This window comes from Sorex araneus, chromosome 5 (assembly GCF_027595985.1).
Source record: "Sorex araneus isolate mSorAra2 chromosome 5, mSorAra2.pri, whole genome shotgun sequence".
NCBI lineage: Eukaryota > Metazoa > Chordata > Mammalia > Eulipotyphla > Soricidae > Sorex > Sorex araneus.
The window spans coordinates 89,264,400-89,291,764 of record NC_073306.1 but is presented as its reverse complement, the minus strand read 5'-3'; the positions used below and the strand labels follow the sequence as shown (position 1 = coordinate 89,291,764).

The window sequence follows — 27,365 nt, the reverse complement described above, 5'->3', positions numbered from 1 at the left end:
CCAGACCCTTCTCAGCTCACCCCAAACCCTCACCGCTGCCCTCCAGGGGGCAGCCTCAGAAGCCGGACTGCTCCCCTTTAGCTAAGGTGGTCCAGGCAGCATGTGGGCTGAAAACTGCAGATTCCTGCTTGCTCAGAGGAGCACGGGCAGGGCTGAGAGAGATCCAGCTGGCCCTAAAAAAGACTTGGAACCAGACGCCGAGGGGCTGTGCCAGCTCTGCTCCATCCACCCCAGTGACATGACCTTGGACATACCACTCCCCTCGGCATCCTCCTCTGAAAATTGGGGGGCTGGGCGAGATGGTCTCTGACGTCTCTCCAGTGCTGACATTCTGGAAACCTATGAATGTTATTAAATTCATGAATCGGCTTCTTTGCCTAGAACAAGTCAGCTTAAAATACATGCAAATTGCACTAAGTATAGCTGTTCCCTTGCTGAGGCGGCAGCTTGGCATATTTACATAGTTTGAAATTGGCTGCTGCATGCCAATGGTAGGGCGGGGTGGGGGTGCCAGTACCAGGCCCTGAGGCTGCCGGCAGTAGTCACTTTTTAATGTAAGTGGGGTCCTGGCCCTCTCCCAGCTTGGAGTCCCAAGGCCTGTCATTAGTGGAGGGTGGGGTGGGGGGTGGATGGGGGCAGTAGCTCTGCTCAGGTGGGGGTTGGGTGCCAGTCTCCAAATCTCCAAATTCTGGGTCCACATGCTCTTTTGTCTTCTTTAACTCTCACTGCAGGCCTTGAAAATAAGTGTGATGACGGTTGCTGTTGAAGCACCAAGAAAAAGAATTTTAGCATGCCCGAAGTCACACTACAAGTAAATGCTGAGTTTAGAAGCCAGGTCTGGCTGCTTCTCCCACACTGGGCCTGCCAGTTTCACCCTCGCCTGCCAAAACCTAGCTAGACTCATGGCAACATTGGCCATGCTCTTGTGGGCCAGTGCTGAGTGAGTGTCCCCATTCGAATATTCATTCCGCTCATGTGGGGCTCTGTGGTGGCCACCTGTTATGGACCAGCCTTTGTCTGGTGATGCCACGGGGTATGAGGCAGCCCTGGTCTAGGTCCTTGGAGAACTTCCCTACTAGTGGGAGAATCAGAAAACAAACTGGAGAGGCACGAAGCAGGAAGTGCAGATTGCAGTAAGTGCTAGGAAGTAAATAAACGAAGTGCAGACACCAGAGCAGCCGGAGCCGCCTCGATGCTGTCTAGGGAAGGCTTGCTGAGAGGGGGCTGGGTAACAGACGGTAACAGCAGGGAAGCTGGTGCCAGCCCTTGGGGTCCCCTCATCAGCTCTGCTCAGCTGTGTGGCCTTAAGCAAGTCACTTGTTCCTGAGCTTCACGCTCTTTGTCTCAGGGTGAGGAACAATGACATCTTTCCCAAGAGGTGAGCTGTGAGGATCATAGCCCCCAGCCACCTGCCGCCCAGCTTGGTCCCCCCTGCCCCACTCCCAGGTTCCTGTGAGTCTCCCCACACTTCGTGATTTGGGTTCGGACCATCCTGTGGGGAGTGAGATTGCAGCATGCATCCCTTTTGCAGGAGACCCCAAAGACCACCCAGCCCCAAAGACCGCTCAGGCACTGAGCAAGGAATCCAGGTGCTAGTTTCTGTCCTGGCTCTGCTACGTGCTGCCTATTGTCCATGCAAGATAGAGTCGATGGGGTCTCTGTGAGAACCCTCTGGTTCATTGTCGCCTCCTGGGATGGCCGCAGTACATCTGGGTAGGAAAGTGTTTGGAAGAGCAGTCCTTCGAGCAGCAGCTCATCCAGTTATAGGCTGACCTGACCTTGGCAGGCTCCTTGATGTCTCAGCCTCAGTTTCCTTATTTGTAGAGGCAGTAATGCTTCCTGCCTGGCCCTCACTAGCAGATACAACTGAGCACATAAGGGAAACGTATCCAAGTGCTGTGTGGTGAGGCAGGGAAGAACGGTGTGAATTTTGCTATGCTATGTTATACATTATTGCTATGTCCTGGCCAGGGAGGCATGTATCCCCAAAATATGCACCAGCCAACCAAAGAGAAGGCTACAGACACTGATTTTTTTTAATGGTGGGTTTGGGCTATACCTGACATGCTCTGGGCTTACTCCTAGCTCTGTGTTCAGGGATCACTCCTGGCAGTGCTTGGGAACCATATGGGGCGCTGGGGATTAAATCGGGGCCTGCTGCATGCAAGGCAAGTGCCTAAACCCCTGCACTATCTCTCTATTCATAAGACACTTGTGAAAAGTGGGGAACACAAGCCCAGAAGGTCACCATGCAGGCCTTGGGCTGGAGTTGGTGCATTCTCAGTAGAGGGAATCACTGGGAACTCATGAGTTAACTGTGTAAGGATGTGCCCCACCCATCTTCAGGTGTGGGGGAGGAGCACTTAGCATGGTGCCAAGGTGAGCTCTGTATACCTAAGAGGCAAGCTAGCTGCCTCCAAGTCCCCTGTGTGTCGAGTGATTCTTCACAGTAGAGTTTGATAAATGATACAGGTAACTTGCCCAGAACCATACAGCTCACTCACATAAAGTTGAACCTAGGTCTGTCTGACTCCCAGTGACATATCTTATTTTGTGATGAGTGAAGCTTATTTAATTTGGTGTGAGGGGGAAGAGGGGAGGTGTGGGGATATAGTCTTTAAGATAATCCTCCAGTAGTACTTTTATTTTAATTGAGATAATATCGGTTGACATATTTTAAAAAATTACTTTTAAAATTATTGTTCTTATTTTGGGACCTCCCAGCAGTGCTGGACCAGGAGTACTGGAGCTGACACAGACCTGATGCTAACTACTCAGACCCAGCAGTGCCGGGGAGACTATCTGGTGCCAAGAGTGCAGGTCAGTCTCACACAAGAGAGGTGCCGGGGTTCCCCCCTATGAATCATCTTCTCAGTGCCCCCTATGATTCAGAGGTCAAAATTCACACCTCTTCAAAGTGTATCTTTTTTTTTTTTGGATTTTTTTTGGTCATACCTGAAGATGCACAGGGGTTACTCCTGGCTCTGCACTCAGGAATTACCCCTGGCGGTGCTCAGGGGACCATATGGGATGCTGGGAATCGAACCTGGGTCGGCAGCGTGCAAAGCAAACACCCTATCTGCTGTGCTATTGCTCCAGCCCCTTCAACGTGTATCTTACCATCCATCCCAGTGCATAAAGTATGTCATAAGAATACAATGTTAAGAAAGCAAAGATTTGTCTAGGAGGAGAAAAGCCAAGAAGGGTCCCAAGAAGGGCCTACAGTTGGAGGTCCCTTGAGGCATCAGCCTCCACCTCCTGAAAACCACAGCCACCCCACTTCTCAAAGACCCCTTTGGACCACTGCCTGGGGCCCAGGGCTAAGACCCTGGCTAAGATCTTCATTTTCCAGGAGAAGAAAGAGCAGCTTCTGGCGTGGATGTGGGGAAAAAGGGACGATCTTTCATGTTGGTAGGAATGTCGACTGGCCCAGCCTTTCTGGAAAACAACATGGACAGTCCTTCAAAAACTAGAAATTGAGCTTCCATATGACCTCACAATACCACTTCTGGGAATATATCCCGAGGATGCAAAAAAAGCACAGTAGAAATGACATCTGTACCTATATATTCATTGCAGCCAAAATCTGGAAACAATCCAAGTGCCCTAAAACAGATGACTGGTTAAAGAAACTTTGGTACATCTACACAATGGAATACTATGCTGCTGTTAGGAGAGATGAAATCATGAAATTTTCTTACAAACGGACATGGAGAGTATCATGCTAAGTGAAATGAGTCAGAAAGAGAGGGACAGACATAGAAGGACTGCACTCATTTGTGGAGTATAGAATAACATCACATGAGGCTGACACCCAAGACAGTAGATACAAGGCCAGGAGGATTGCCCCATAGCTGGAAGACTGCTTCATGAGTGGAGAGGAGAGGCAGATGGAATAGAGAAGGGATCACTAAGAAAGTGATGGCTGGAGGAATTAGTCAGGATGGGAGATGCATGCCTAAAGTAGATAATGGACCAAACATGATGACCTCTCAGTGTCTATGTTGCAAGCTATAATGCCCAAAAGTAGAGAGAGAGTATGGGGAATATTGTCTGCCACGGAGGCAGGGGGAGGGAGGGAAAGAGGGGGTATACCCGGGGTATCGGTGGTGGGGAATGTGCACTGGTGGAAGGATGGGTGTTTGATCATTGTGAGATTGTAACCCAACATGAAAGCTTGTAACTATCTCACGGTGATTCAATAAAATAAATTTTTTTTTTAAAAAAGAGCAGCTTTCTTGCCTCAAGTCCCACTCTGCTAGTCTGGTGCAGTTTGGAACAAACGTGCTTCTGGGGAGAGTCAGGCTGGGCCCAGTCAGAGCTCGTGTACCTGCTTTCCAGCGGGGTGAGGCTCCTGCCTTCCCCTCCCGTCTGCCTTGTTCCTGTGTTGTTGCCATCGTCACTGTGGTGTATGCTGGAGGGTCACACACTGGTTTGTGGCACCCGGGATCACATGGGACATGTGGTACTGCATAGGTTGGGGTGGGGGAGTCCTGGATCCACACCACCCAGCCCAGTGCTCCATCAGCCACTGCCTGGGGAGTCTGGGGAAGAGAGATGATTCAGGAGGGCTGGGGAGACTTGCTGGAAGAATTGAGGGTCTTTGGAGAGAGAGAGGAGGCTGGGGGAGGAGGACCACATGGGTCTGTGGATAAATGATGGGTCACGTGCTCAGCACTGGCCTGTGAGCCAGTTTCTAGCAACTGCTTATCCTGAGCCCTTGAATAAGTCCTTTTCCACCGTTGGGCCTCAGCCTTTCCATCCCCCTGTACCTGAGCTAGACGAGCTCTCCATTGCCTTCCTGCTCCTGGTGCTCTGTCTTTATGGGTGAGCCAGTTCTCCTCAGCTTCTAGTGCAGATTCACAATGGATAGGATGAGAGCTGTGAGTTATTTGCTGGGGTGGGTGTGGTGGTGGGGGTGAGCTCTGGGCAGAGGCCCTGGGTCAGTATTAATTTACCCAGGGGAGTCCGCCGTATGGTCTGTGTGGGGTCCCATTTTAGAGAAGTGGAGCAAAAACCTTTTTTTTTTGTAAAAGAGCAATTTATTGTAAAAAAGAAATTAATAAAAATTTTGAAATGCATATGTAGATGTACTGGAAAGATCATACAGAGATTGAGGTGCTAGTCTTGCATGCTGCTAACCCTGGTTTGATCCCTAGCACCAAATATGGTCTTTAGAACACTGTCAAGAGTGACCACTGAGCACAGATCCAGGAGTAAGCCTTGTCACTTCCAGGCCATAAAACTCAAGAAACAGAGGACAAATGATGATTATGGGAACCCCTCCCCAGCCAGACTCCTTGAGTTCACTAGAAACTGACTGGTTATTAATAAAAAGTCAATATTGCAGCCTACTTACAATACATCTCCTTGTTTGTATTCAAATGCAATGTATTAGCACTTACTTTCATTTAAAAAATACATTATAATATTTTTAAAAATCAGATGTATCAAAAATATTTTGGTGAGGATGATTAAATCCCATCAAGTTTATATATTTATCTAATGGCTATATATTGAAAATTCACATAAATAAATTGAATAAAACTAAAAGAAAAGGATATGTGTTAAATGTGTACTATTTTTTTTTTTTTCCAAAACAACCTTTCAAGATGAAGTCTAGCACGAAGATCTGGGGGAAGTCAGAGATGGTGAGAGGGAGCTCTGAGCCTGGAACTCCGTTGGTGAAACCTGACCCAGGCACCAGAGTTGTTTAAATCTGTTTTGTTTCTGGGCCACACTGCAGATGCTCAGGGATTACTCCTGGCTCTGTGCTCAGGAATCAGTCCTGACAAAACTCAGGGGACCATATGGGATGCTGGGACCAAACTCCAATCGGCCGCATGCAAGGCACTCTACCTATGTTACTATTGCTCCAGCCATTTAAAATTGATCCTGTAGCTTCTTTAGCTTTCCCCGGGTACATACCCCCCAGTTTGGATGTTTCTGGATGTCTCTGCTTCTGGATGCTCCCTCACCCCAATTCAGTAGTTGACTTAGATGCCCAGAGGTCAGATCCTCCACCCATTATGCACTTTCCCATGAGTCCTAGCTGTGCGAATCCTAGCAGGCTCTGCATCCCAGAGCTCTGTACCCAAATCCCACGAGAGTGTTCGCCTAGACTAGTTTCTTCTTTGATTCTGGAAGACCAGTGGGATGGCCTTGATAAGCCTGCTGGAGGGGACCCAGGGTGTGGTGTGAGGCTAACTCCCTCTGACAAGCTTGGGAGCTGGGCCGTGCTCTGGCCAAGAGAAGGCCCAGGGCACTCCTGCTGGCAGGGCAGCTGGTTGGATTGATCTCATAATTAAATCAGAGCCAGGCCTGGCTCACCTGCTCGGCTCTGACCCTACTTGGGCCCCGGCCCGTGGATCCTTGGACTGACCGAAGTTTGCCTTGGATAAGGCAATGGTTTATGGCAAGGGAAGAGAGGAGGCCATGTGGAGTTCTGTGAGAGGGGATTTATTGGTTCGGTTGTTGGCAAAGTTGTTGGCTCCCTCCAGTGATCAGCTACCCACAATGAAAACTCTAGAAGGCAAGGCTCCTTAGATGAACATCTTGAATAAGTAAGTGAACACTCAAATCGCTCTTACAGATTCTTCATCGAGAGAAATGGCAGCTTTGTTAGACCAGATGGTCAGGCCAAGATCTTGGAATCATCTTACAAGACTTTGCTGTTCTCACACCACACGTTCACTCCACTGGCTTCGTCTTCATACCTAGCACACTTGGGTTTAGCATATGTACTGTATGTAGAATCCGACTTCTCACCAAAGCCTGCCATTCCTTCATGGGCCGTGTTCTCTCTTTTCATCTTTACAAAAGTCATCTAACTGGTCCTGGTCTTCATCCTTTCCTGCTATGGTTTCCTTTAAATAGAGCAGCTGGTGTAATCCCTCCACCCCTACCCCAAGATATCCTATCAAGTCTCCCTCCTTTGAGCCTCTCACCCTACCCTGCTGGAATGCAGAGTTCTTTCTGGAGCTGCAAGTCCTGACATGATCTCCAAGCCCTTTTGGACATCTCCCGTCTCATCCTTGACTACTGCCTGGCCCACTCTGCTCCAGCCCTCGGTCACACAGCTCTCGCTTCTGTTCCCTGAGCCTGAACGCTCTTCCCCCCTCTCTCTGCCAGGTCTTTGCTTAGATATCATTATACCCGAGGGACATTTCCTGCCCATTCTGCAGAAAGGAGGACCCCCCCTCCTTCTCACCCCCACAGAGCAGGTGTCCTGCCCTGTTGAGCTTCGTGTACTTCCAGATAAGGATGGGGATTCTGTTCTTTGTTTTCTTCCAAAAATTCAGTGAGGTGGTGGAACACGACAGGGGTTTAATTCATGCTGACTTTGGTTGCTGCTGACTTACCAAATACCGGAACTCTGGTGTTCTTCTGAATTGTGTGGTACAGTTAGCATGTTGGACCTGGGCAGACTAGCATGACAAATTTGCTATGCCACCTCCAGCAAATTGCTGGACCTCTCTCTCTGTTCTGATCTTAATCCTCGCTTCCATAATAGAATGCAATGGGTGTAATTGACCCCCAAGATCATGAGGCTGGGCAATCTGGGATTTTATTGCCCTTAAACTCCCCACCCCTTCCTCACTCATGATAACAACACAAGTTTCTTTCTATGTTCCAAGCTGGGTGTCCTTGGAAAGGACCTTCCACATCTGTAGATAGGGGTGAGATGTGGAGGGTGGCCTGGGATGATCGTGCCTATACAGCAAACTGTCCAGAAAGTTCAATAGAAGAATTGTGAGGTCCAGTGGATGAGAAACTGCCTGAGGTCTGGGTTGTGCATGAGGTGAAGAGATTGAAGCAGAGAATTTAGAGCCAAACAACCTGGCTTGAAAGGTTCAAATCCTCCTCAAGTCAAGCAAGCCTCTTTTGATTTCTGTTTCCTTGGTGGTAAAACAGGGACCTTTAGTTTCTGGTGCATAGAGCTGTCACCAGAATAAAATTTGAGAACAGGGCTTGACACTGAGAAGGTGTCTTCTAAACATTTTCTTGGAATACTGGGATCATTCATTCATCGAGATCTATTCCCAGGGTTGCTCCAGGCTCAAAGGTGCTTCAGCTTTTCTCCCACGTTTCCCTCATGAAAGAATAACTATCTATTAGGGTGGGACTTTGTTTGTTTTTTTGGGGGGTCACACCCGGCGATGCACAGGGGTTACTTCTGGCTCTGCACTCAGGAATTACTCCTGGTGGTGCTCAGGGGACCATATGGGATGCTGGAAATCGAACCTGGGTCGGCAGCGTGCAGGGCAAACACCCTATCTGCTGTGCTATTGCTCCAGCCCCCAGCGTGGGACTTTGAACACAGCGCAGCATCCTGCTCCCCTCTGATGCCCCAAGTCTGACACAGGGCTGTGACCTCTCAGGGGATCCGGGAGCAGGAGCCCTGCATGAAGGGAAGGGCAGTTAGGAGCACTCCTTATGTTAACTGCCGTCCTGTCAGGCTCTCTGATGGGCATTTTATGTAAGTCCCCACAACTTCCCAAGTTGGGTGTACCCTCATTTTACAGACAGGGAAGGTGGGATTCAGGAAGCTTGAAAGCAGTGCTGGTAGTCCCCACAATCCCCTGACCCAGAGTTGGGGCTCCATGCCTCAAGAGGAAACTTCACCCCTGAGTGGATGGTTGTGTTTGTGGAGCCCTGAGTGCCGGGCACCTTCCATCACACATTTCACCCTCATGACCACCCTGGGGGAAACATTGATTCCCACCCTGCACCTCTGCTTTGTAAAGAAAACTGGGCCCAATGCTGGAAGGATAGTGAGCATTGCCTAAATCACTTTCTGGACCCTGAAAATGCCCATTGAAGAGAAGAGTTGGAAAGAGAGTGCATAACCCCCAGGCTTTCCCCCTTTCTTTTGGGAGCTGAGGCCCAAAGAGGGAAAGCTTTTCCAGAAATTTTTAATTTAGCAAATTGCTCATTCACACCTTGCAGCTCGTGAATCCCATTGACAAAAATACCCCAGGAGGGTGATCCAATTCTACTGCACCTCCTATCCCTCAGCTTCCTGTTATTCCCCAGGGGGTTTCAATCCTGTGTGTTCCTGGAGGTGCCCAGGCTATCAAGCGATCAAGCCTATCAAGCTTTGATGGCTTAAAATGACCTTGGGCCTGAGTCCCAAGCTTGCTTCTCTTTAGCTGTGTGAATTGGGGCAATTACTTTGCTTCTCTGAGCCTCAATCTCCTCATCTGAAACTTGAAACCACTGTGACAATGATGACCTGGAGGACTCAAAAGATAAGACAGACAAAACACCCAGCACAGGCCTACACTTGGCAGGTGTCACTTACATCTTAGTTGGATTTGAATCATTTATTTGATTGGCATGTTTACCACTCTGTATAAGGAAACCTTTTTCTTGATTTGATTACTTTCTCCCTCTCTCTTTTTAAAACTTTTTAATTGACTCACTGTGAGATAGACCCTTACAAAAATGCTCACGATTGAATTTCAGTCATACAATGTTCCAACATCCATCCCTCCACCAGTATACATTTCCTAGCACTAATGTCCCCAGGTTCCATCCCATCGCCACCCCCCATCCCCCGCCACCTGCTGTCTGTCTCTATGGCAGGTGTTTTTCTTCTTTTCTACTTTCAAGGGTCAAGGCCAGAGGTTAGAGTGAAAGGAGAAAGCAAGTCCTAGGTCTTGGTTTGGTAAAGATTTGTGTGTGTGTGTGTGTGTGTGTGTGTGTGTGTGTGTGTGTGTGACATATGCACACACATATGTTTGTTTTCTAGTGTGGTTCTGATCCTTTATTCACACTTGAAGGAAGATGATAACCCAGCTACCAACTGAAGCATCTTGGGTGCAGGGCTGGGGTGAAGGGGGGAGAGGGTTGATGAAACAAGCATGATGGGCCTGCCAGGACTTGGATGCATGGAATATAAGGTGTGTGGGTTTGCTGTCTGTTATCTGCCAGGACCTGATGCATGAGGTGTGGGATGTGTGGGTTAGCTGTCTGTTACCTGACAGGACCTGATGCATGGGGGTGTGGGAGGTGTGGGTTAGTTGTCTGTTACTTTCCAGGACCTAGATGTATGGGCTGTGGAATGTGTGAATTAAATCATTGTGACCTGACAGAACCTGGATGCACAAGATGTGGGATGTTTGGGTTTAGGTGTCTGTCACCTACTAGGACCTGAATGTGTAGGGTGTGGGGTAAGTGGGTTGAGGTGGCAGTTACCTGGCTCCTTCGATACTTAGGGAAGTAGGGGCTGAAATGGGGAGGAGACGCTCTTGGGCTTGCTGCCATCCTTCTTCCTATTGACCCTTGACATCACCTCCAAGGCCCAGTAGGACAGGGCTGAGAGAGAAGACGGGCTTCCTGCTTGCCTGGGATCCCCAGGCAATGGCAATGTTCCTGCTTTGGCTGCAGCAAGACTTTTGAAGACAGATTCTGAACCTTGGTGAGGGAGAAAAGTGCTGGGGTGATGATCCCACTCTGATGATGACAGATTCTTGGAAAGTATGGACTTCGGCTTCACAAAAGCTCTGCTACCTTCCAGCTGGGTGACTTTGGGCTCATTACCTGACTATCTGACTTTCCATTTCCTAATTTTTAAAATATATATAATAACTAAATGACACAATGTATGTTAAGCACTCATCAGTGCATTAGGTACCTTGCTCTCAATAGAGATCCTTTCTATATTACCTGTATAATAATGGATTTCTCCATTTAATTTATAATTATATCACACAATTCTGTATTATGCAATTATTTATTTTATTTCATTTACCCTCTCTATGAAGTATATATCTTAAACATATATTTGGTACAAATGTGAAATTTATGACAAAACCCCATGAGGTAGACATTTCAATATAAATCTGAGACAGAAAAACAAGGTTGGAAAAGTCAGGTCCCCTGGTCCAGGAAGATGGCTTGAAGTGATTTTTTTTTTTTTTTTTTTTTGCTTTTTGGGGTCACACCCAGCGATGCACAGGGGTTACTCCTGGCTCATGCACAAAGGAATTACCCCTGGCCGTGCTCAGGGGACCATATGGGATGCTGGGATTTGAACCTCGGTGGGCCTCGTGCAAGGCAAATGCCCTACCTGCTGTGCTATCACTCCAGCCCTTGAAGTGAATTTTTTTGTATACAGAGGTGCCAGGTTTTATTGTCGGTGCCACATGGTCACTGAAATTCTGTCAGGTAAGGCCTCCCAAAAGAAAAATGAGAAATACAAACTCTCTTGTTAAGAGCACATAAGCCCTAACCACTGGTACGTATTACCCAGCCTAAGAAATTCTTCTTTCTCTCTCTTTCTTCCTTCCCTTCCTTCCTTCCTTCCTTCCTTCCTTCCTTCCTTCCTTCCTTCCTTCCTTCCTTCCTTCCTTCCTTCCTTCCTTCCTTCCTTCTTCCTTCCTCCTCCCTCTGTCCCTCCCTTTCTTCTTTCTTTCTGTCTTTCTTCTCTTTCTTTCTTTCTTTCTTTCTTTCTTTCTTTCTTTCTTTCTTTCTTTCTTTCTTTCTTTCTTTCTTTCTTTCTTTCTTTCTTTCTTTCTTTCTTCTTTCTTTCTCTTTCTCTCTCTCTCCCTCCCTCCCTCTTTCTCTCTTTCTCTCTTTCTTTCTTTCTTTCTTTCTTTCTTTCTTTCTTTCTTTCTTTCTTTTCTTTTCTTTCTTTCTTTCTTTCTTTCTTTCTTTCTTTCTTTTTCTTTCTTTCTCTCTCTCTTCCCTCCCTCCCTCTTTCTCTCTTTCTCTCTCTCTCTTTCTTTCTTTCTTTCTTTCTTTTCTTTCTTTCTTTCTTTCTTTCTTTCTTTCTTTCTTTCTTTCTTTCTTTCTTCCCTTCCTCCCCCCCTCCCTCCCTCCCCCCTCCCTCCCCCTCCCTCCCTCCCTTCCTTCCTCCCTCCCTTCCTTCCTCCCTTCCTTCCTTCCTTCCTTCCTTCCTTCCTTCCTTCCTTCCTTCCTTCCTTCCTTCCTTCCTTCCTTCCTCTTCCCTCTGTTCCTCCCTTCTTCCTTCCTTTTCTTCTTTCTTCTTCCTTCCTTCCTTCTTTCTTTCTTTCTTCTTTCTTTCTTTCTTTCTTTCTTTCTTTCTTTCTTCTTTCTTTCTTTCTTTCTTTCTTTTCTTTCTTTCTTTCTTTCTTTCTTTCTTTCTTTCTTTCTTTCTTTCCTTCCCTCCTTCCTCTCCCTCCTCCCTCTGTCCCTCCCTTCTTCTTTCTTTCTTTCTTTCTTTCTTTCTTTCTCTCTTTCTTCTTCTTTCTTTCTTTCTTTCTTTCTTTCTTTCTTTCTTTCTTTCTTTCTTTCTTTCTTTTCTTTCTTTCTTTCTTTCTTTCTTTCTTTCTTTCTTTCTTTCTTTCTTTCTTATTAACTCACCATGGTTGACAAGAAATTTATTTCCAGGCAAATTGTTTTTTTCTTTTTTGGGTCACACCTGGCAATGCACAGAGGTCATTCCTGGTTCTGCACTCAGGAACCACCCCTGGCGTGGCTCAGGGGACCATATGAAATACTGGAATCGAACCTGGGTCGGCCCACGTGCAAGGCAAATGTCCTACCCGCTGTGCTATCGTTCCAGCCCCTCCAAGCAAATGTTTTAAAAGTTATAAGACTCCATATAAGGTTGTGACCCACAATTTAAGAAACTAGACTCTAGTCTCTAGGGTGTGGGATGGGTTAGGCCCTGGGGCTGGTGTATGGGCAGGCCTTGGAGGCCAATTTCCCCAGGATCTGCCAGAGTGTTTGCTGGACAGGGCATCAGCGAAGCTGTGGCACTTTGTCTGTGGATCATTTGACTCAAGTGACTGTTCATCTCTACCCATCTCTACCATCTCTGGCCCCAAGAGTGGAGATCTGAGGTCTCTTGCACTGGAGAGAAATATAGGGGTTAGCTGGAGAGTCCTACACCAAGGGCATTATTTGCTGTGCCAGTGACACAATTGTCTTGTGAATGTGTGATGTGGATAGTTCTGCACTCAGCAAACACTTCTTGTACTGAGCACTATGTCAGAGGCTAGGGATTCTGAGTAACAGGACCCATACAGGTGCCCAGTTGAAGTGGGCAGAGACAAAGCACCACAACCTTGTTGTGGGTTTGCTTCTCACACAGCTGTTGGGGGCTCCCCAGATGGTGAGTGAAACAGTGTGAATCCCCCATCAGCACAGACATGGGACAGAGAGACAGACTTCCCTCAGTAAAGGAAGATATGACTATGGAAGCCTCTTCTTCAAATTTGACTGAAAACCAGAAAGCCTGGTGCCCTGGTTCCTGTTGAGGCTGGAATAGGCTCAGACCGAAGAGCCTTGATTTTTTTCCTGAAAAGCAATGGTTTCAAGGATGTGTTTACTGACCCCAGTGGAGTGGGCAGGGAGGGGTGGGTAGGTGGCTGTGGCTAAAGTGGAAAAAAACAAGAATAATCAGGGTCCGGAAAGACAGTACAGCATTTCAATCCTAGCACTGCACATGGCCCTGCATTACAGACATAGGCATAAGCCATGAGCACTGCTAGATGTGGCCCCCAAACAAAACAAACAAAAGGAATAATTTCAGAGCAGGCAGATTGAGGAATGCCGCAGTCCTAGGGTCCAAGGTAGATAGACTTGGCATATTTATATAATTTAAATAGCACGAATTTCTCAGCAGATGTGGCCCATTTTCAACTGCTATATGGCAGCTCTGGGTTCTGAGTCCTGAGGATAACACAGCTTTAGCAGAGGCAGTAGATTCAGGAGCTGTCCTGAGCTAAGAGCGGGTCTAGCTCTGCACCCCTCCATCTTCCTGGGTGGGTGAATTTCTGTTTCCCTCTTTGTGGGAAGATCTACCAGAGCAGAATATCAACAAAAGTGTTTGTTGAATATTTTGGGTATGATTTTTGGAGTGGATGCATGAAAATGACTCTGGGAAAATTAAAATTTGCCTTACTTGACATGAAGCACCAGCCTCCACTGGAAAAAATGACTGTACCATGTGAGGTGTTAGATATCACTTCAGGAGTTTCATAGACTCTCTGAAGTTAGTTCTTGTAGACCTCAGCCCAGATTCAGAGATCTTGGACCAGGCATCGTTGAACATCCTTCAATTTCTGCAGCTCAGATTTCTGAGTAGCTGTCTGACTTGCATCTTTTCACATGGGGATCCGAGAGACAGACAGAGAGAGAGAGAGAGAGAGAGAGAGAGAGAGAGAGAGAGAGAGAGAGAGAGAGAGAGAGAGAGAGAGAGAGAGGATGCATTCAGTGTGTGTGTGTGTGTGTGTGTGCACGCACGTGTGCGTACATGCATGCTTGCGTGCACACGCTTGTGCATACGCACACTTATTGGACTTTCATTGTGTGCCAGGCACTCAATCTTCATGAGATTAGGTAGGTATCAGGATTCCTTTTGTAGAGAAGAGGAACTTGAGGCTCAAAGAGAATTAAATAGTTTGCCCAGGGTCACAGGCTGGAATTGGACTCCAGTGGCTTCTCTTTCTCTCAGGTGCATTTTGGGGCTCAGCCATTTCCATGCCACTTTGCTCTTCCTGCCCTAGGACAGGATGGGCTCTGGCACTCAGCCCCTGCCATAAGTGCCTGTACTCAAGCCCCTGTGGTGGGGAATGGATAGGCCTGTGCTCACACCAGGTACACCGGCTGACCTCTGGTGGCATGAGTGGCATCTGCTTGAACTGTCCCCCACACTCATGCCCCAAACAGAGACAGCAGACCTGCCATGGCTCCCATGCACCTAGACCCCTTGATGTCTCCCTTTCATGTAGGTGGTGGGGAGACAGAACTACCCGCAGTGCCCATTGCTCTGCACTTAGAACAGGAGTACTGTCTGTGAGAAGACTGTAGCAGGAGGATGGGGGATCCCTGGGAAGCTAAGTCAGTCTCCCAGATATTTGAGGTAAGGAGCCACATCCATACGGAAGCCCAGGACACTCTGCAGGTACCCACCCCCCTGAGGGTAAAAGCCTTCTGTGTAAGGAATCCTGCGGAGGTCCCAAAGGCTTCTCTCTTCATCTCATTCCACCCTCCCTCATGTCACCTCAAAACGTGCAGCTGAAAACAGACTCTTGTGACAGGTGGGGAGGGTGGAAGGGGGGGCACCTGTGGTTTCAGTGCATCTGTTCTGCTGGGGCAGAGACTGAGAGGAACTAGGAAGTCATGGGCATGTGCGTGGGGTGTGGATGGATGTGCTGGCTGCTGTCTAAGGTTAAGGTCATCACACCCCTGACTGCTTTCCAGCCATCAGGATGCTGGGGGATCCAGCTAAGCACCAGAATCCCCCTCAGAGGAATCAGACAGTGTGTGTGTATGCTTGTGCATGTGTGTATGCATGCACATGTGTACACAAGCAGGAATACCAACAGCTTCTCCTGGGAGGAGCCCTGTATGGCTGGAGGACCACATCCTTCTTTGGGGAGCAGAGACCAAAGTGAGCTAAAGAGAGAATATGATTGATTCCAGGCCCTCAGAGGGGGAGGATCAGAGGATAGGGCAACTGCAGTGAAACGTGTCCCAGGGGTATATTGCCTTTGATCTTCAACCCTGGAGAGCCCCATCCCCCAATCTCCCCTAGAAGTACTCCCAAAGTGAGGAGGTAGACTCAAACCTCTCTCCAGCTTTGTCATGCACACCCCCTGCCTGCAGCTTGTACTGCCCCCATCCTGCCTGGCAGAATGGCAGCAGAAGAGAGGCAGGCACACTTGCATGGCAAAGGGCATTAATCTGGGTTACAAGGAAGAAGGGACTGACTAGTGTCTGTCAAAAATTTTATTTATGTTTTTCATTTCACACAGAACGATGTTAAAATAAATCCTCAGTAATATATATTTATATACGTATTTACTTGTGTCGGTATTTACAAAAGGTGGTGGAGCTCTATGAAGTCTATGTACACCCATGGTCAGGTGGACAGGCAATATTCATTGAGGCACATATGTACACATATATGTATAACCTATGTACAAATATCAGACCCTACTGACACAGGAACTCTCAGCTGCAGAAGTCCTGGGCGGGGCAGTGTTGGTGGGGCTGAAAGCTTCCAGAATATGTCAGCAAGAATGATACTATCTATACATCCTGTGCAATGTGGTTACAGCTGGTGTCTACATTTTCATGAAGCAAACAAATAGTTAAGTGACTCCCAACTCCCATGAGTTTCCCCCCAGCCCTGCTCCGCCTCCAGCTCCCATTGGTCCCCGGCCCCTGATCACCATGGAGACCCCGGTTCCCTTTCAGCATCACCCTTATGAAGCTTTACCATCAACCTTGGAATTCCTTCTCTTATTGATCCCATGGAGGCCTATTTATCTGCCTCTCTTCTTTGGAGTTTTCGGCAATTATTAGAGACAATTAGTAGGGTGTGGGAAGGCAGCCGCAGTCATGCATGAGCAACGAGGAAGCCAGGGTGAACCCTAATGAGAGTCTGTGCTGCTTAAGCCTACCGAGCAGCCATTTCCACACTCTGTGTGTGTGTGTGTGTGTGTGTCTGTGTCTGTGAGATACATAAACTCCTCAGAGACAGGCTTTGTAAGCACATAAGCACACGGGTGTTGACAAGGAAACAGCCTCCTGCACTCACAGGCTGGACAGCTGCGTCTGTGATGCTAAAGAGAGTTCTCCTGGATTGCTGGCACCATTAATCCCAACTGTTCCAAGATTACCCTTAGCAAAGTGAGGGCTACAGGGATGCAGAAACCCAGGCAGAGGCCCATTTGGCGAGGACGCTGTTTTCTCAGCAGGGCTGCAGCTCAATCATGGGACTCTCCAGCTTCCTGAGGCCTTCGAAATGAAGGAATCATCCAAGCACGACAACAAAAGGAAACTGGGTCGCTGGATCCCACGTGAAGGCAGAACTGGGGCAGCCACAGAGCATGTCCAGAGCTCCAAAGCTGAGAGTTGCCCTCGCCAGGGCAGCCAGGCTGCCCTTTCTTGCTTTTCTCTCCCGTTGCTCAGCCTGTGGCTGCTTGCACCTGTCCAGTGCAACCTGGTAGGACACTGACCTTGCCCTTCCCTTCACCTGCTGGGGGTGGGGGTGGGGAAGCGAGTAGCTGACATAGAAATTGGGAGCAAGGGTGGGTCCCTAAGTACTCCCATGCTCCCAGCCCCCGCCTCCCTGCTGCTTTCTGTACCAGAGAGAATGTTTATACACTCACACAAACAAGGTAGTCAGTCTCTAGGAAACCCTTTTTAAGAAGAGGCAGAGCTTAGAAATGTCTCCTGAGGATGGAAGAGACACAGGGGCTGGATACTCTGCCCTCTGAGGAGTTGCCTACAGTCCTGATTCGCAACCACATCCTCACTGCCTCACGTTTCTGTCCGTTGCGCTTACGTAACCACACCTGCCCCGTGCATCCGTCAGTGGAATAAAGCGCGCTTCAGCTGCAAACTTGTCTGGAACATATTAGACTATTTTAGGAGTGCAGAGAAGCACAGACAGTTAGACCTGCTGCCACGCTGAGGTCATGCCGTGCCAGATACGTCCATCCTGACAGGCTCTCCAACTTCGCACCCCCCTCCAGCCGGCCACTCTAAGTTGGGTTTATGGGCATCTTAGGAGCTGCTGGCTTAGTCAGCATGGAGGACTGTTGGGGGTGGTGGGTGATGGCAGGCAACCCTCCTTCCACCAGCAGCCCCTCCAAATACCAGTGAGAAATCAGTCTTTTCCTTCCTGAAAGGCACCCGGTCAAAGGTAGGAAGTGAGGCTAGGAAGCTCTCCCAGTGGGCGAGCTTTGGCCTGCTCAGAAAAAGGGAGACTGAGAGTATGTTTTAGCTCAGACTCAACTGTTTCTCCCAAGAGGCAACCAGATGGCAGCAGCTCTGAGCCTTTTGGGCTGAGATTAGGTCAGAATCCACCATTGCCGGGCTTGTCCCTTTCACTGGCTGCCACTCATCTCTCCCTGTACCAGGCAGGCACCATTCACTTTTTTAAGAAGGACCATTTGAACTTCCTCAAAAAATTCCAACCTTAGACACCGCCAATAACAAGGAGGAAAAAAAAAACCCTCAACAGATCACGCTGCAGCTAGGTCTTACAGTCAGCTTCCTACTCCACCTACAGTTACAAAGTTGGGAAAAACTTTTCTGGGGCTCAGTGATGAGGTTACATCCAGCCAGGGGCAGACAGTACAAAGGCTAAAGCACTGCCTAGACCTGATTTTCCTTTTATCCTGGAGTTAGGCAGCACCTGGGAGGGAAAAGAGAGAGGTGATCCTTGGAACTCCAGCTTTTGTTAATCGAGGACCACCTTCTAGAGAGGTCCCTCTGCAGAAGAAAGGAACTGAACTGGATGGGTGGTAAGAATGCAAAGGAAGGTCATTTAAAAACAATTCAATAGATGCGTTTTATTTCTTGAATTTCCAAATTTATTTCACAATACTGAAGCTAAGGGAATTGGTCACTGTATAACTGTATCCTTTTGAAACAGTAGTGTACATATATATATACATATACTATACATATATATACATATACATATATATACACACAGATATATGTATATATGGAAAACCTCTGGTAACTCAGGACCAATGAGCCCAAACCTCAGTTAATGAAAATTATGTTGTCTTCTTGTACTTCCAGTAGAAAGCAGCTAATGACAGCAACGGGCATTATCTGAGGAGGCAGAATGCGCCCTAATGGTCAACTTTCGGGTCTGTCTGTAGCCAGTATACATTCAGCCCATCTCTTTGGTCTTCTCCATCTGCTTTTCTGTATACTGAGAACTGAGGTTTGGAGTGTTGACCCTGAGTGATACAAGGTCTTCTGTCAAACAAACCACTTACTAAGGCAGGAAAGTTTATACTAACCTACTTAGAATTTTTTTTAGTATAAAGGTTGAACCAAAACACATTTTCTCATTCCCATTCAAATACCCATGATTGTAAAGCAACCAAATGCTTCCTTCCCTGAGGATTTCCCCGTCAGTTAACTGAGGTTTTGCTGTACACTCCTGTAGAGAGCAAGGTACACTGAAAAGGAATGGAAGGGGACCCTGGGATTCAGCCTTCCCTGACTGTCCAGTCTGAGTCTGAGCCACCACACAGTTTTCAGGAAAGGAGACTAGTTATGTGTACACTTTTATATGTTTGTGCAACTGCATACCAGAGTGGGAACTTTATTTCCCTCATGCTATGCCCTAACCACTCAAATGTCTATCCCTAAAGACATCTACTTACAAAATGGTGGTTCCCTCCTTGATGCTCCCTCTGGAGTCCCTTTGGTTAAGCAAGTCAGCTTATTCTGAAGAACAGTCAAGGGCAAATCCCCAAGTCTGCCAGGCTACTGATCCCAGGTGCAAACTTTCAGGCCACATTGCCCCAACATCCATCTCCCCAGGGAGGGGAGGAAGGGAAACAAATGGATCAAGTAATGGCTTTTAGTGCATGGAAATGATCTTCTGTAATGGCTCAGGATGCTTTATTCTTATCTACTTGTAAGCGCTTTCCTGTAGGCTTCCATTACACCCTGCCAGATTGACTAAAAGTCATCGAGATGCACAAACTCAAGGTTTCCATGTCCAGAGGTTGTGTGAATGCTGTGTGAGAGCAAATGGGCAAACGGATGAATGGATGGAGGGAGAGAAGGATAGAGATGCCTAAGGAGACAAAAGCAAGGTGTGACAAAGAGGCTTCTCAAGGGCCTTCCCAGCCTCCATAGATACCCCTGGGGTGTCTATTCCAGAAGGAAGGTCAGTGTCTCAGAAGACCAGAGTCATGGGAACTAGGGTCAAGTTGAGGGAACTACAGAGACAGTGACCTAATGCCCAGAGGCCAAGGGCATTATCTGAGAAGCCAGGTACTATCCCTTTTCAGTCCTGAGAACAAGATTTTTGAAATAGCTATTGCTAAAGAAAACAGTCACTATTTATGTTATTGCACTTTTCCTCTTAAAAAATATTCAAACACAAACTATGAGAGATGGAGTGAGCTGTGGAGGAACAGGAAGCTGAAAGCTGGGAGAAGGTGGGCTGGAGCGATAGTATAGTGGGGAGGGCACTTGCCTTGCATGCGGCTGATCTGGGTTTGATCCCTGGAACCCCATATAGTCCCCCTATCCCTGCCAGGAGTGATCCCTGAGCACAGAGCCAGGAGTCATCCCTGAGCACTGCCAAGTGTGGCCCAACACCACCACTCCCATCCCTCCAAAAAAAAAAAAAAAGCCGGGAGAAGGAAACTAGATTGGTTTGGCAAAGAGAACCACCATACCTTATAGAACATTTTCCACTCCCATCTGCTTCTAGCCCCTTGTGACTTGGGGCACAGACCCTGAGTAAACAAGGGCCCAGTGCGAGGAGTGTGCCTGACTTCTTATACTGAGGGTGCCACCCCACAGAAGGGCTTTGCAAAAGCTTTGTTTTAAAATCAATTATGATTTATGATGAGTCAATGTTTGTTATGCATCCTAATTATAGACACACCCAGGCCTGTGTGACAATTTCTTTGATGAAAAGGGGTCTTATGTGGAAAAACTGTAAACAACCCTGATACGAAGGCCCACATGGGGTCATTTCCCTCCACTCTGTGGCCACCACTTGACTCAGGCAGCTAATGAAGTTACTGAGGTTAAGGTCCTGGGCACTACCAGGCTAGAGGAGACTCCATGTGGCATCCGGGAGCACCCTGCAGCTTATGTGGACCAGCCCAGAGAAGGTCTGTTAGAACAGTGGACCCCTGGAGAGGTGGAGCTGGACTCTGCTGCTATTCCCATTCCTGGGACAATTATTAAAAGCACGGGCTTCTGCTGCCCAGGGGTGCCACCCACTTATGAAATTTCCAAGCTGTCCCAGGTATTCTTGTGGGAAGGCCAGCCTTTCTCTCCTCTCCATTGGACAGCACTGAAGCCCTAGCCGGAGATTTCAGACGACACTAGGTTCACTCCACCGGCATTTCTATTTCACAGATGACCATGAAGGCAAGTTGGCCAAAGACTTCACTACAGTGGAGTGAGGGATCCAGGTAGGATCCCGAGCAGAAAGGATGAGACACATGACACCTAGGCTGGACACTCAAGTCAGTAGTGCTAGAGAAGCCTTCAGGTACATCCTCTTGGGGTACCTTGGGAAAGTGCTCCTTCTGGTGACATGCCTGCCCCACATCAGATGGACAGAGAGAACCAGAGGGGAAGGGAGGGAGTGTGGATGCCACCCATGCATCAGGAAGCACGGGACTTTTATTATGACCTGATTAAATGTGGGCTCCTGAAAAGCATCTGAAACTTGACCCGTTCACTTATGCTCTCCTCCTTACAATCTCCCCCATATTTTTTCCATGGACCTCTTTTAGCTTCCAGAAAATCCCAACCTTCTTGAAAGTTTGAGCCTTTGGGGGCTTTTGCTGAGGCTAAAGGGAACTTTGGTGCCTTGATCTGGAAATTCCAGAAAGGCCCACATTCCATGTTCATTCCCTACCGTGGCTATCACTCCAGGAACATCGAGTCACCTTGGGAGGGAGGGGTATACACACCTGGAATGGCCACAGGAGTGACAGCCTCAAAACCTAATGGCAAACCTGACTTCAAGTCCTCACTTAATTGGAGGCAACATCTTTGCCAAACATGAGCTCTCACTGGCCCTAGTGGGCTGATCCAGCTCTGGGGGCCACCCAGAAGCTCTTCCAGGCCAGGTACTCTGACCAGGCCTGGAAATCTGGTCTTCAAATACAGGCTAAAAGTCAGCCTCTCAAAGACTTCTATCAACTTGCTGAGCACTGAGGTTTATGTCCTTAATCATATTTCAGTTTAGCTGAACTGATGAACTGCAGTGTGTTTCCTCAAAGCACAGTGACAGGATGGGAGGCTGGAGAAACAGAGGAGGCCTGAAATTGAACAACCACAGAGAGGACACAGGGTTGATCCCACTAGGCCAATTCCCATGAGGAAGTGAAATGCCACAGTAAGTGGTGGCTGGTCCCAAAGACAAGTCTATATCTGATCTGGGCTTTCTGAGCCAGCCAGCCTTGGGGGGAGAGAGGCACAATCAGGTCTGCAGACCAAAAAAACATTAGGGGATTACTTCATTCTGGTTCTGAGTTCAGGATCCCAAGTGTTGGAATCATCACTGATTTCAAGAATTGCAAGGAAACAAGGCTGAATCTAAAGACCCAGAGGACCCTGAGCTATGGGGTTGTAGAGATACCCTTCCCTTCAAAGGAAAGGGTATGCCAAGGTGAGGTGTGTGTGCGCACACACACACACACACACACACACACACACACACACACACGGGCTGCCAGCTGTCCCAGGTGCTTCTTCTGGTGGAGGAAGGTGGACAGGTTGAAAGGCCATGAAATGCCAATATTAATTGGAGATCTGCTTTTCACCGAGAGCCCATATTTCTGCTTTAAACCTTGGGGACAGGAGGGTCTATTTCTCTGAAATCCGGGGGATGAAAGAAGAGACTAGAAAAGGAATCTCCCCGGAGAGTATTGAGAGAAATGGATGCAGGCTAGGAAAAGGTAGCACAATAGAACCTTTACCTACTACCTGCTCCTTCACAGCTCTGGGGACAGAGCAATGAACCTGAGTGTGAGTATGCACTGCATGGGTATCAAGACTGTTTTTGGGCATGTGTGGTGCACTGTGTTACTTCTACGAATGAAGGTTTCTTGTGTGCCTTGCATTAACACATTGAACTTATTCTATTTTGTATGCAGAAACAACAGTAAAATATCTGCATCTTTTTTTTGTATTTATGTCCATGGTATAAATGCATCCATGGAGTTGTGTACCACATTATGTCCATGTAGGTCTGTGTATTTGTATCTGATGGCAGACTGCCTCTATGCACATGGTGTAGGTAGTTCTCTGTGTACGTTCTGAGTTGAACATGCATATTTTGGATATAGGTATAATTATCTGTTGTCTTGGCATGCCCATCTCATTAAGTTGGTCTCTTGTGTACTTTATCTATGTGCTGCATATTTGATATTGGTGCATGGTGACAGAGTATCTATTTTGTGGTAGTAATACATGCAGGCATGCCTGTGAACATTTTCTAGGCTCAGATCAAGACACTGAAATAAACTGTCTACCCTTTGAGTAGAGTGTTTTGCTATCAATTTTCCAAAGGCCTGTGTCTTCCTCCCCATGTCTTGGAAATTCAGCACCACTTTCCATGAAGGAGAGGAAGAGAAACCGAGAGGCTTTGCGCTGGGCCGGGATGCCCTGCAGACATAGGGGATGTGGGTGACCAGGTATTAATCGGCACCTGGGCCTTAGCACCTTGATTGGTGCCCCACCCCACAAGGTAACTGTAGGTGCTAAATGGCCAACAGTGAGGGTAGGGCTGGAGTAATCACTGGGAAACTCTGTGTTGGGGTGGGGGTAGGGGGAAGGGAAGTGAAATTTTAGCTATTTCACTGAAAGGCAAAACCCAGTTTGTGAGGCAAATGCTTCCCCTCCGCGTTCCCTTCCAGGGCCAGCCTGCCCTCTACCTTTAGACTGTGCGTTGCTCATCCACTCTGAGCCTGCTCTGGGCCAAGGAAGGTTTCTTTACCCATCTTTGGTTCTCTTTGAACAGCTCTGCTTGCCAGTTCAACAGGGAGAGAGTTAGAGCCGGGCACTTGAAAGTATGCTTGGGGATGACTTAGGAACTTCATTGTCCAGTCCTTGACATTCAGTAGCTTCCACACAGAGGCCAGGCCCTGAATATGGGTTCTCTAGAGCTTACTCCTTGGTGCCCTCCCATGCTGGCTCTTTCGGGAAAGACTGAGGAAAGGGACTGATGAAGAATCAATGATGATGCCAACCCAGAAGGGTGGGGAGAGGTGAGCATGGAGATGATTCACAGGATGCACTGGAGAGAGGAGGCTGGGCTTTGAGGGGGTGAGTCTGGCCCAGGACAGCGGGAGCTGTGAGGACCTTAGGCCCCTTGTGCACTCAGTAAGACAAGCTTCAGCTATGGGGGACTGAAGCTGCAGCACATGGAGGGCAGAAAGACAATTCTAACGTCTAGAATCCATGAAGACTGGAGTGTTTGAAGCAATGGCAGCAAACCCAGGCCCAGTAGGGTTACCCATGAAACCAATGAACTCACGAGGCCTCTGAGACAACCAACTCACAGAGCAGTGGATTTGCCCCTGAACCTGAACTCCAGAGAGTGAATATACATATGTATATGTATGTGTGTGCATACATAGAGACACATATGCACACACGTAGGTATTATATATCTGTGTATGTATATACATACACTCTAGTGCACATAGTCAAACACATGCATAAATTGCCCTGTGTCAAAAATATTGCATAAGCGTATACAAGGTTCAAATGCAATTATTTTTTCCTACAGCTAGCTAGGTAGAGGGACTCATGTAAGAGATACGCAATATATATATGTATACATATATATATATATTTGTTTATGTACACTGGATCCACAGATCCACCAGTTCTAAGGACCTGATGTCCTGGTCAGCTATACAGTTAAGCCCAAGTCTAGCTTCATCCATAGATGCATTTTACATGAGGTGTTTAGACACTATTCTTCCTGCTCACTCTCCTGCCTAGGTAGAGGCCTGTGCCGCCCATTTGGAAGAACAAGGATGGGGTAAGCTGGACGGCCAGAAGTTTTGTTTCCCCAGTCAAGATAGCCAAGACTTTTCTTTGATTGAGAGCTTTTGTCATCCTGTGGAGGGGAACAAAACCCTAGTTCAGTGCCCTGCCCAGGCTATTAATACTCTAAATATGAATACTGTGTAGGCTACTAATAAAAATAGGTTATCTCCTGTGTTTTATATATTGAGATTCATGCAACAAACACCCATGCAGCTCAATCACATCACTGGGATTTCACTGCAGTGTCGGCTTTGCTGGGTGGCAGCGCTCGGGAAAACAGGTCTGTAAACTCCAGCAGACACATGGGCCTCGGTGATCCCAAAGCCCACAGAAATGGTCAACTCTGAAGTCGAGAGGCTCCTTGGTGGGTTTGCTTCTCTCCACTGGCCCAAGGAAGCCAATGTGAAACTTGACAACTCACATTTGGTCATATTAACTAGCTATCCCTCCCCTGGGTTTCCCTTACAGCGACACTGCAGAGAAAAAAAAAAAAAAACCAATGCAGCATTTTCCGTTATGAAACACAAGCCTCCAGAGTAGCTACTTGGCAACGCCAATTCACAAACCCCAGCCTTGTGACATAAAAAGTAATTTCAACACGCAGGACTGTTTGTTCCTTTCAATGCCGCTCCCCCCCCAAAAAATGAGGATGACCTTTTGTAATTATTACCAGAGCTTGAGTGTGAAGCCACCAAGGTTTTCCTCTGTGAAGCAGGGTGGTAGGTTGAAATGGGGTGGGGGTGGGGGGGGTGGCCGGGAGGCACATCCGGGTGCTGTATGCATTGAACTAGGAAGGGAACGTGGCACTGATGTGGCAGGTTTATGCACTGGATGTGAGGTGGCCCCAATCTATCTTTCTGAAATTCTGGCTCCACTGGTGACTCCCCTCTTTGGAAACCCCTAAGTCAGTGATGAAGATCTGCATAAAAGCCATGAATAGATATTCTGTGTTCTAAATCAAAAATCAAAAGATCAAAAGTTACTTGCACGACTATTGCTTTCCATGCAAAACCAGATACACACTGTAGAACACGCTGACTAGAATGCAGGCTATTATGCAATATCTGCATTAGTTCCACTGGGCTGTGAGTATGTGAGCAGGTTTCAATCAGACATCCGTTAACATTTTGGTAATATTCACATAGTTTGTATTAGCCAAGGTACAGTTGGCTGTTTTCAAGTTCTCCTCTCTAAAGTCCTCGTTACTGTTGTTTACCCCTTCCTGGATCTCCATGTAATCAGACTTACTAATGGTAGAGGCACTTCTACTTTTCTTTAGGTCAGGGGAGGAGGGGATCTTTGGACAGCTCGTCACTTGCAAGTACTGGGCCTGCTCCTCTCCCTCTGTCTCCCGATGGTAGAAATAGTTGAAATTGGACACAATGACGGGGACCGGTAAGGCAATGGTTAATACACCTGCAATTGCACACAAGGAACCCACAATCTTTCCCCCAATGGTAGTTGGAACCATGTCTCCATAGCCTACAGTTGTCATGGAGACTACTGCCCACCAGAAGGCATCCGGGATGCTGGGGAACTGGGAATCTCGCTCATCAGCCTCTGCGAAATAGACAGCACTAGAGAACAGGATGACCCCGATGAAGAGGAAGAAGATCAGGAGGCCCAACTCTCTCATGCTAGCTTTGAGGGTCTGACCTAGAATCTGGAGACCTTTGGAGTGTCTGGACAACTTGAAAATCCGAAAGACTCTTACCAAGCGGATGACACGGAGGATGGCCAGGGACATGGCCTGCTGCCCCTGCTGGGCATCTTCTGGCTTCTCAGCCAGCTCGGTGCCCAGGGTGATGAAGTAGGGGATGATGGCCACGATATCAATGATGTTCATGATGTTGGTGAAGAAGCCAGCTTTGCTGGGACAGGCAAAGAACCTCACCAAGAATTCAAAGGAGAACCAGATGATGCAGAGGGTCTCGACAATGAAGAACGGGTCAGTGAAGGATGTGGACTGCTGGTACCCCATGGAGCTGTTGGAATAGGTGTGGAATGTCACTCCACTGCTATGCATGTCTTCATTCTCATCCCGGAAGATGGGCAGTGTCTCTAGGCAGAAGCTGACGATGGAGATCAGGATGACCATGACAGACACGATTGCTATAATCCTAGCCGGCCCCGAGCTCTCGGGGTACTCGAAGAGCAGCCACACCTGTCTCTGAAATTCATTCTCAGGCAGAGGTCGCTCCTCCTCTTTGATGTAGCCCTCGTCTTCCCGAAACATCTCCATGGCCTCCTCACCCAGCTCGTAGAAGCGGATCTCTTCGGAGAAGATGTCTAAGGGCACATTCACAGGACGCCGCAGGCGGCCCCCAGACTGGTAGTAGTACAAAATGGCATCAAAGCTGGGGCGGTTCCGGTCAAAGAAGTACTCATTACGAAGGGGGTCAAAGTAGCGCATCCGCTTCTTTGGGTCCCCAAGGAGGGTCTCTGGGAACTGAGCGAGGGTCTTGAGCTGGGTTTCAAACCGCAGGCCCGAGATGTTGATCACCACTCTCTCACAACACTCGTGGTCTGCCTCGGGGTCATAGGTGTCCTGTGGGTGCCCTGGCAGGGCTGCCGCCTCATCTGCCGGGTCTCCAGTGGCCACTGTCATAATGGATACTGAGAAAAGTGCCTCCCACTATGCTTTCCAGCTGCCTGTCGGCAGGGAGCTCAGGGTGCTGCTAAGGGCCCCGGGAAACGTAGAAGCATTGGCCTGGGCTCGGGTGCCAGAGCCCCCAGGAACCACAGATACAGCCTTGCTGCGTTGAAAGACAGGCAGAGTCAGTGTGTGCGACTATTCGACCAATAGCCCCACTCCTGGGCTGCCACTCCACCCCCCCAATCCTCTCCAGCCCCCCCCCCCGCCCCCTCCCCCC

General features: G+C 48.2%; 1 protein-coding gene across 5 annotated transcripts in view; it reads right to left on the bottom strand.

The window, feature by feature from the left end:
- Nucleotides 1–27,365, bottom strand: part of KCNA2 (potassium voltage-gated channel subfamily A member 2) — a 40,267-nt gene that overhangs the window by 10,341 nt on the left and 2,561 nt on the right. For 3 of the 5 annotated variants that reach the window (XM_055139804.1, XM_055139802.1, XM_055139803.1), the window contains exon 3: nt 15,688–27,248. In XM_055139804.1, the coding sequence (XP_054995779.1) occupies nt 25,601–27,100 (1,500 nt within the window). In that variant the 5' untranslated portion in view covers nt 27,101–27,248 and the 3' untranslated portion in view covers nt 15,688–25,600. Of the gene's footprint in view, nt 1–633; nt 760–15,687; nt 27,249–27,365 lie in introns of those variants that run through there. The other 2 variants (XM_055139805.1, XM_055139806.1) reach the window with 2 other exon arrangements.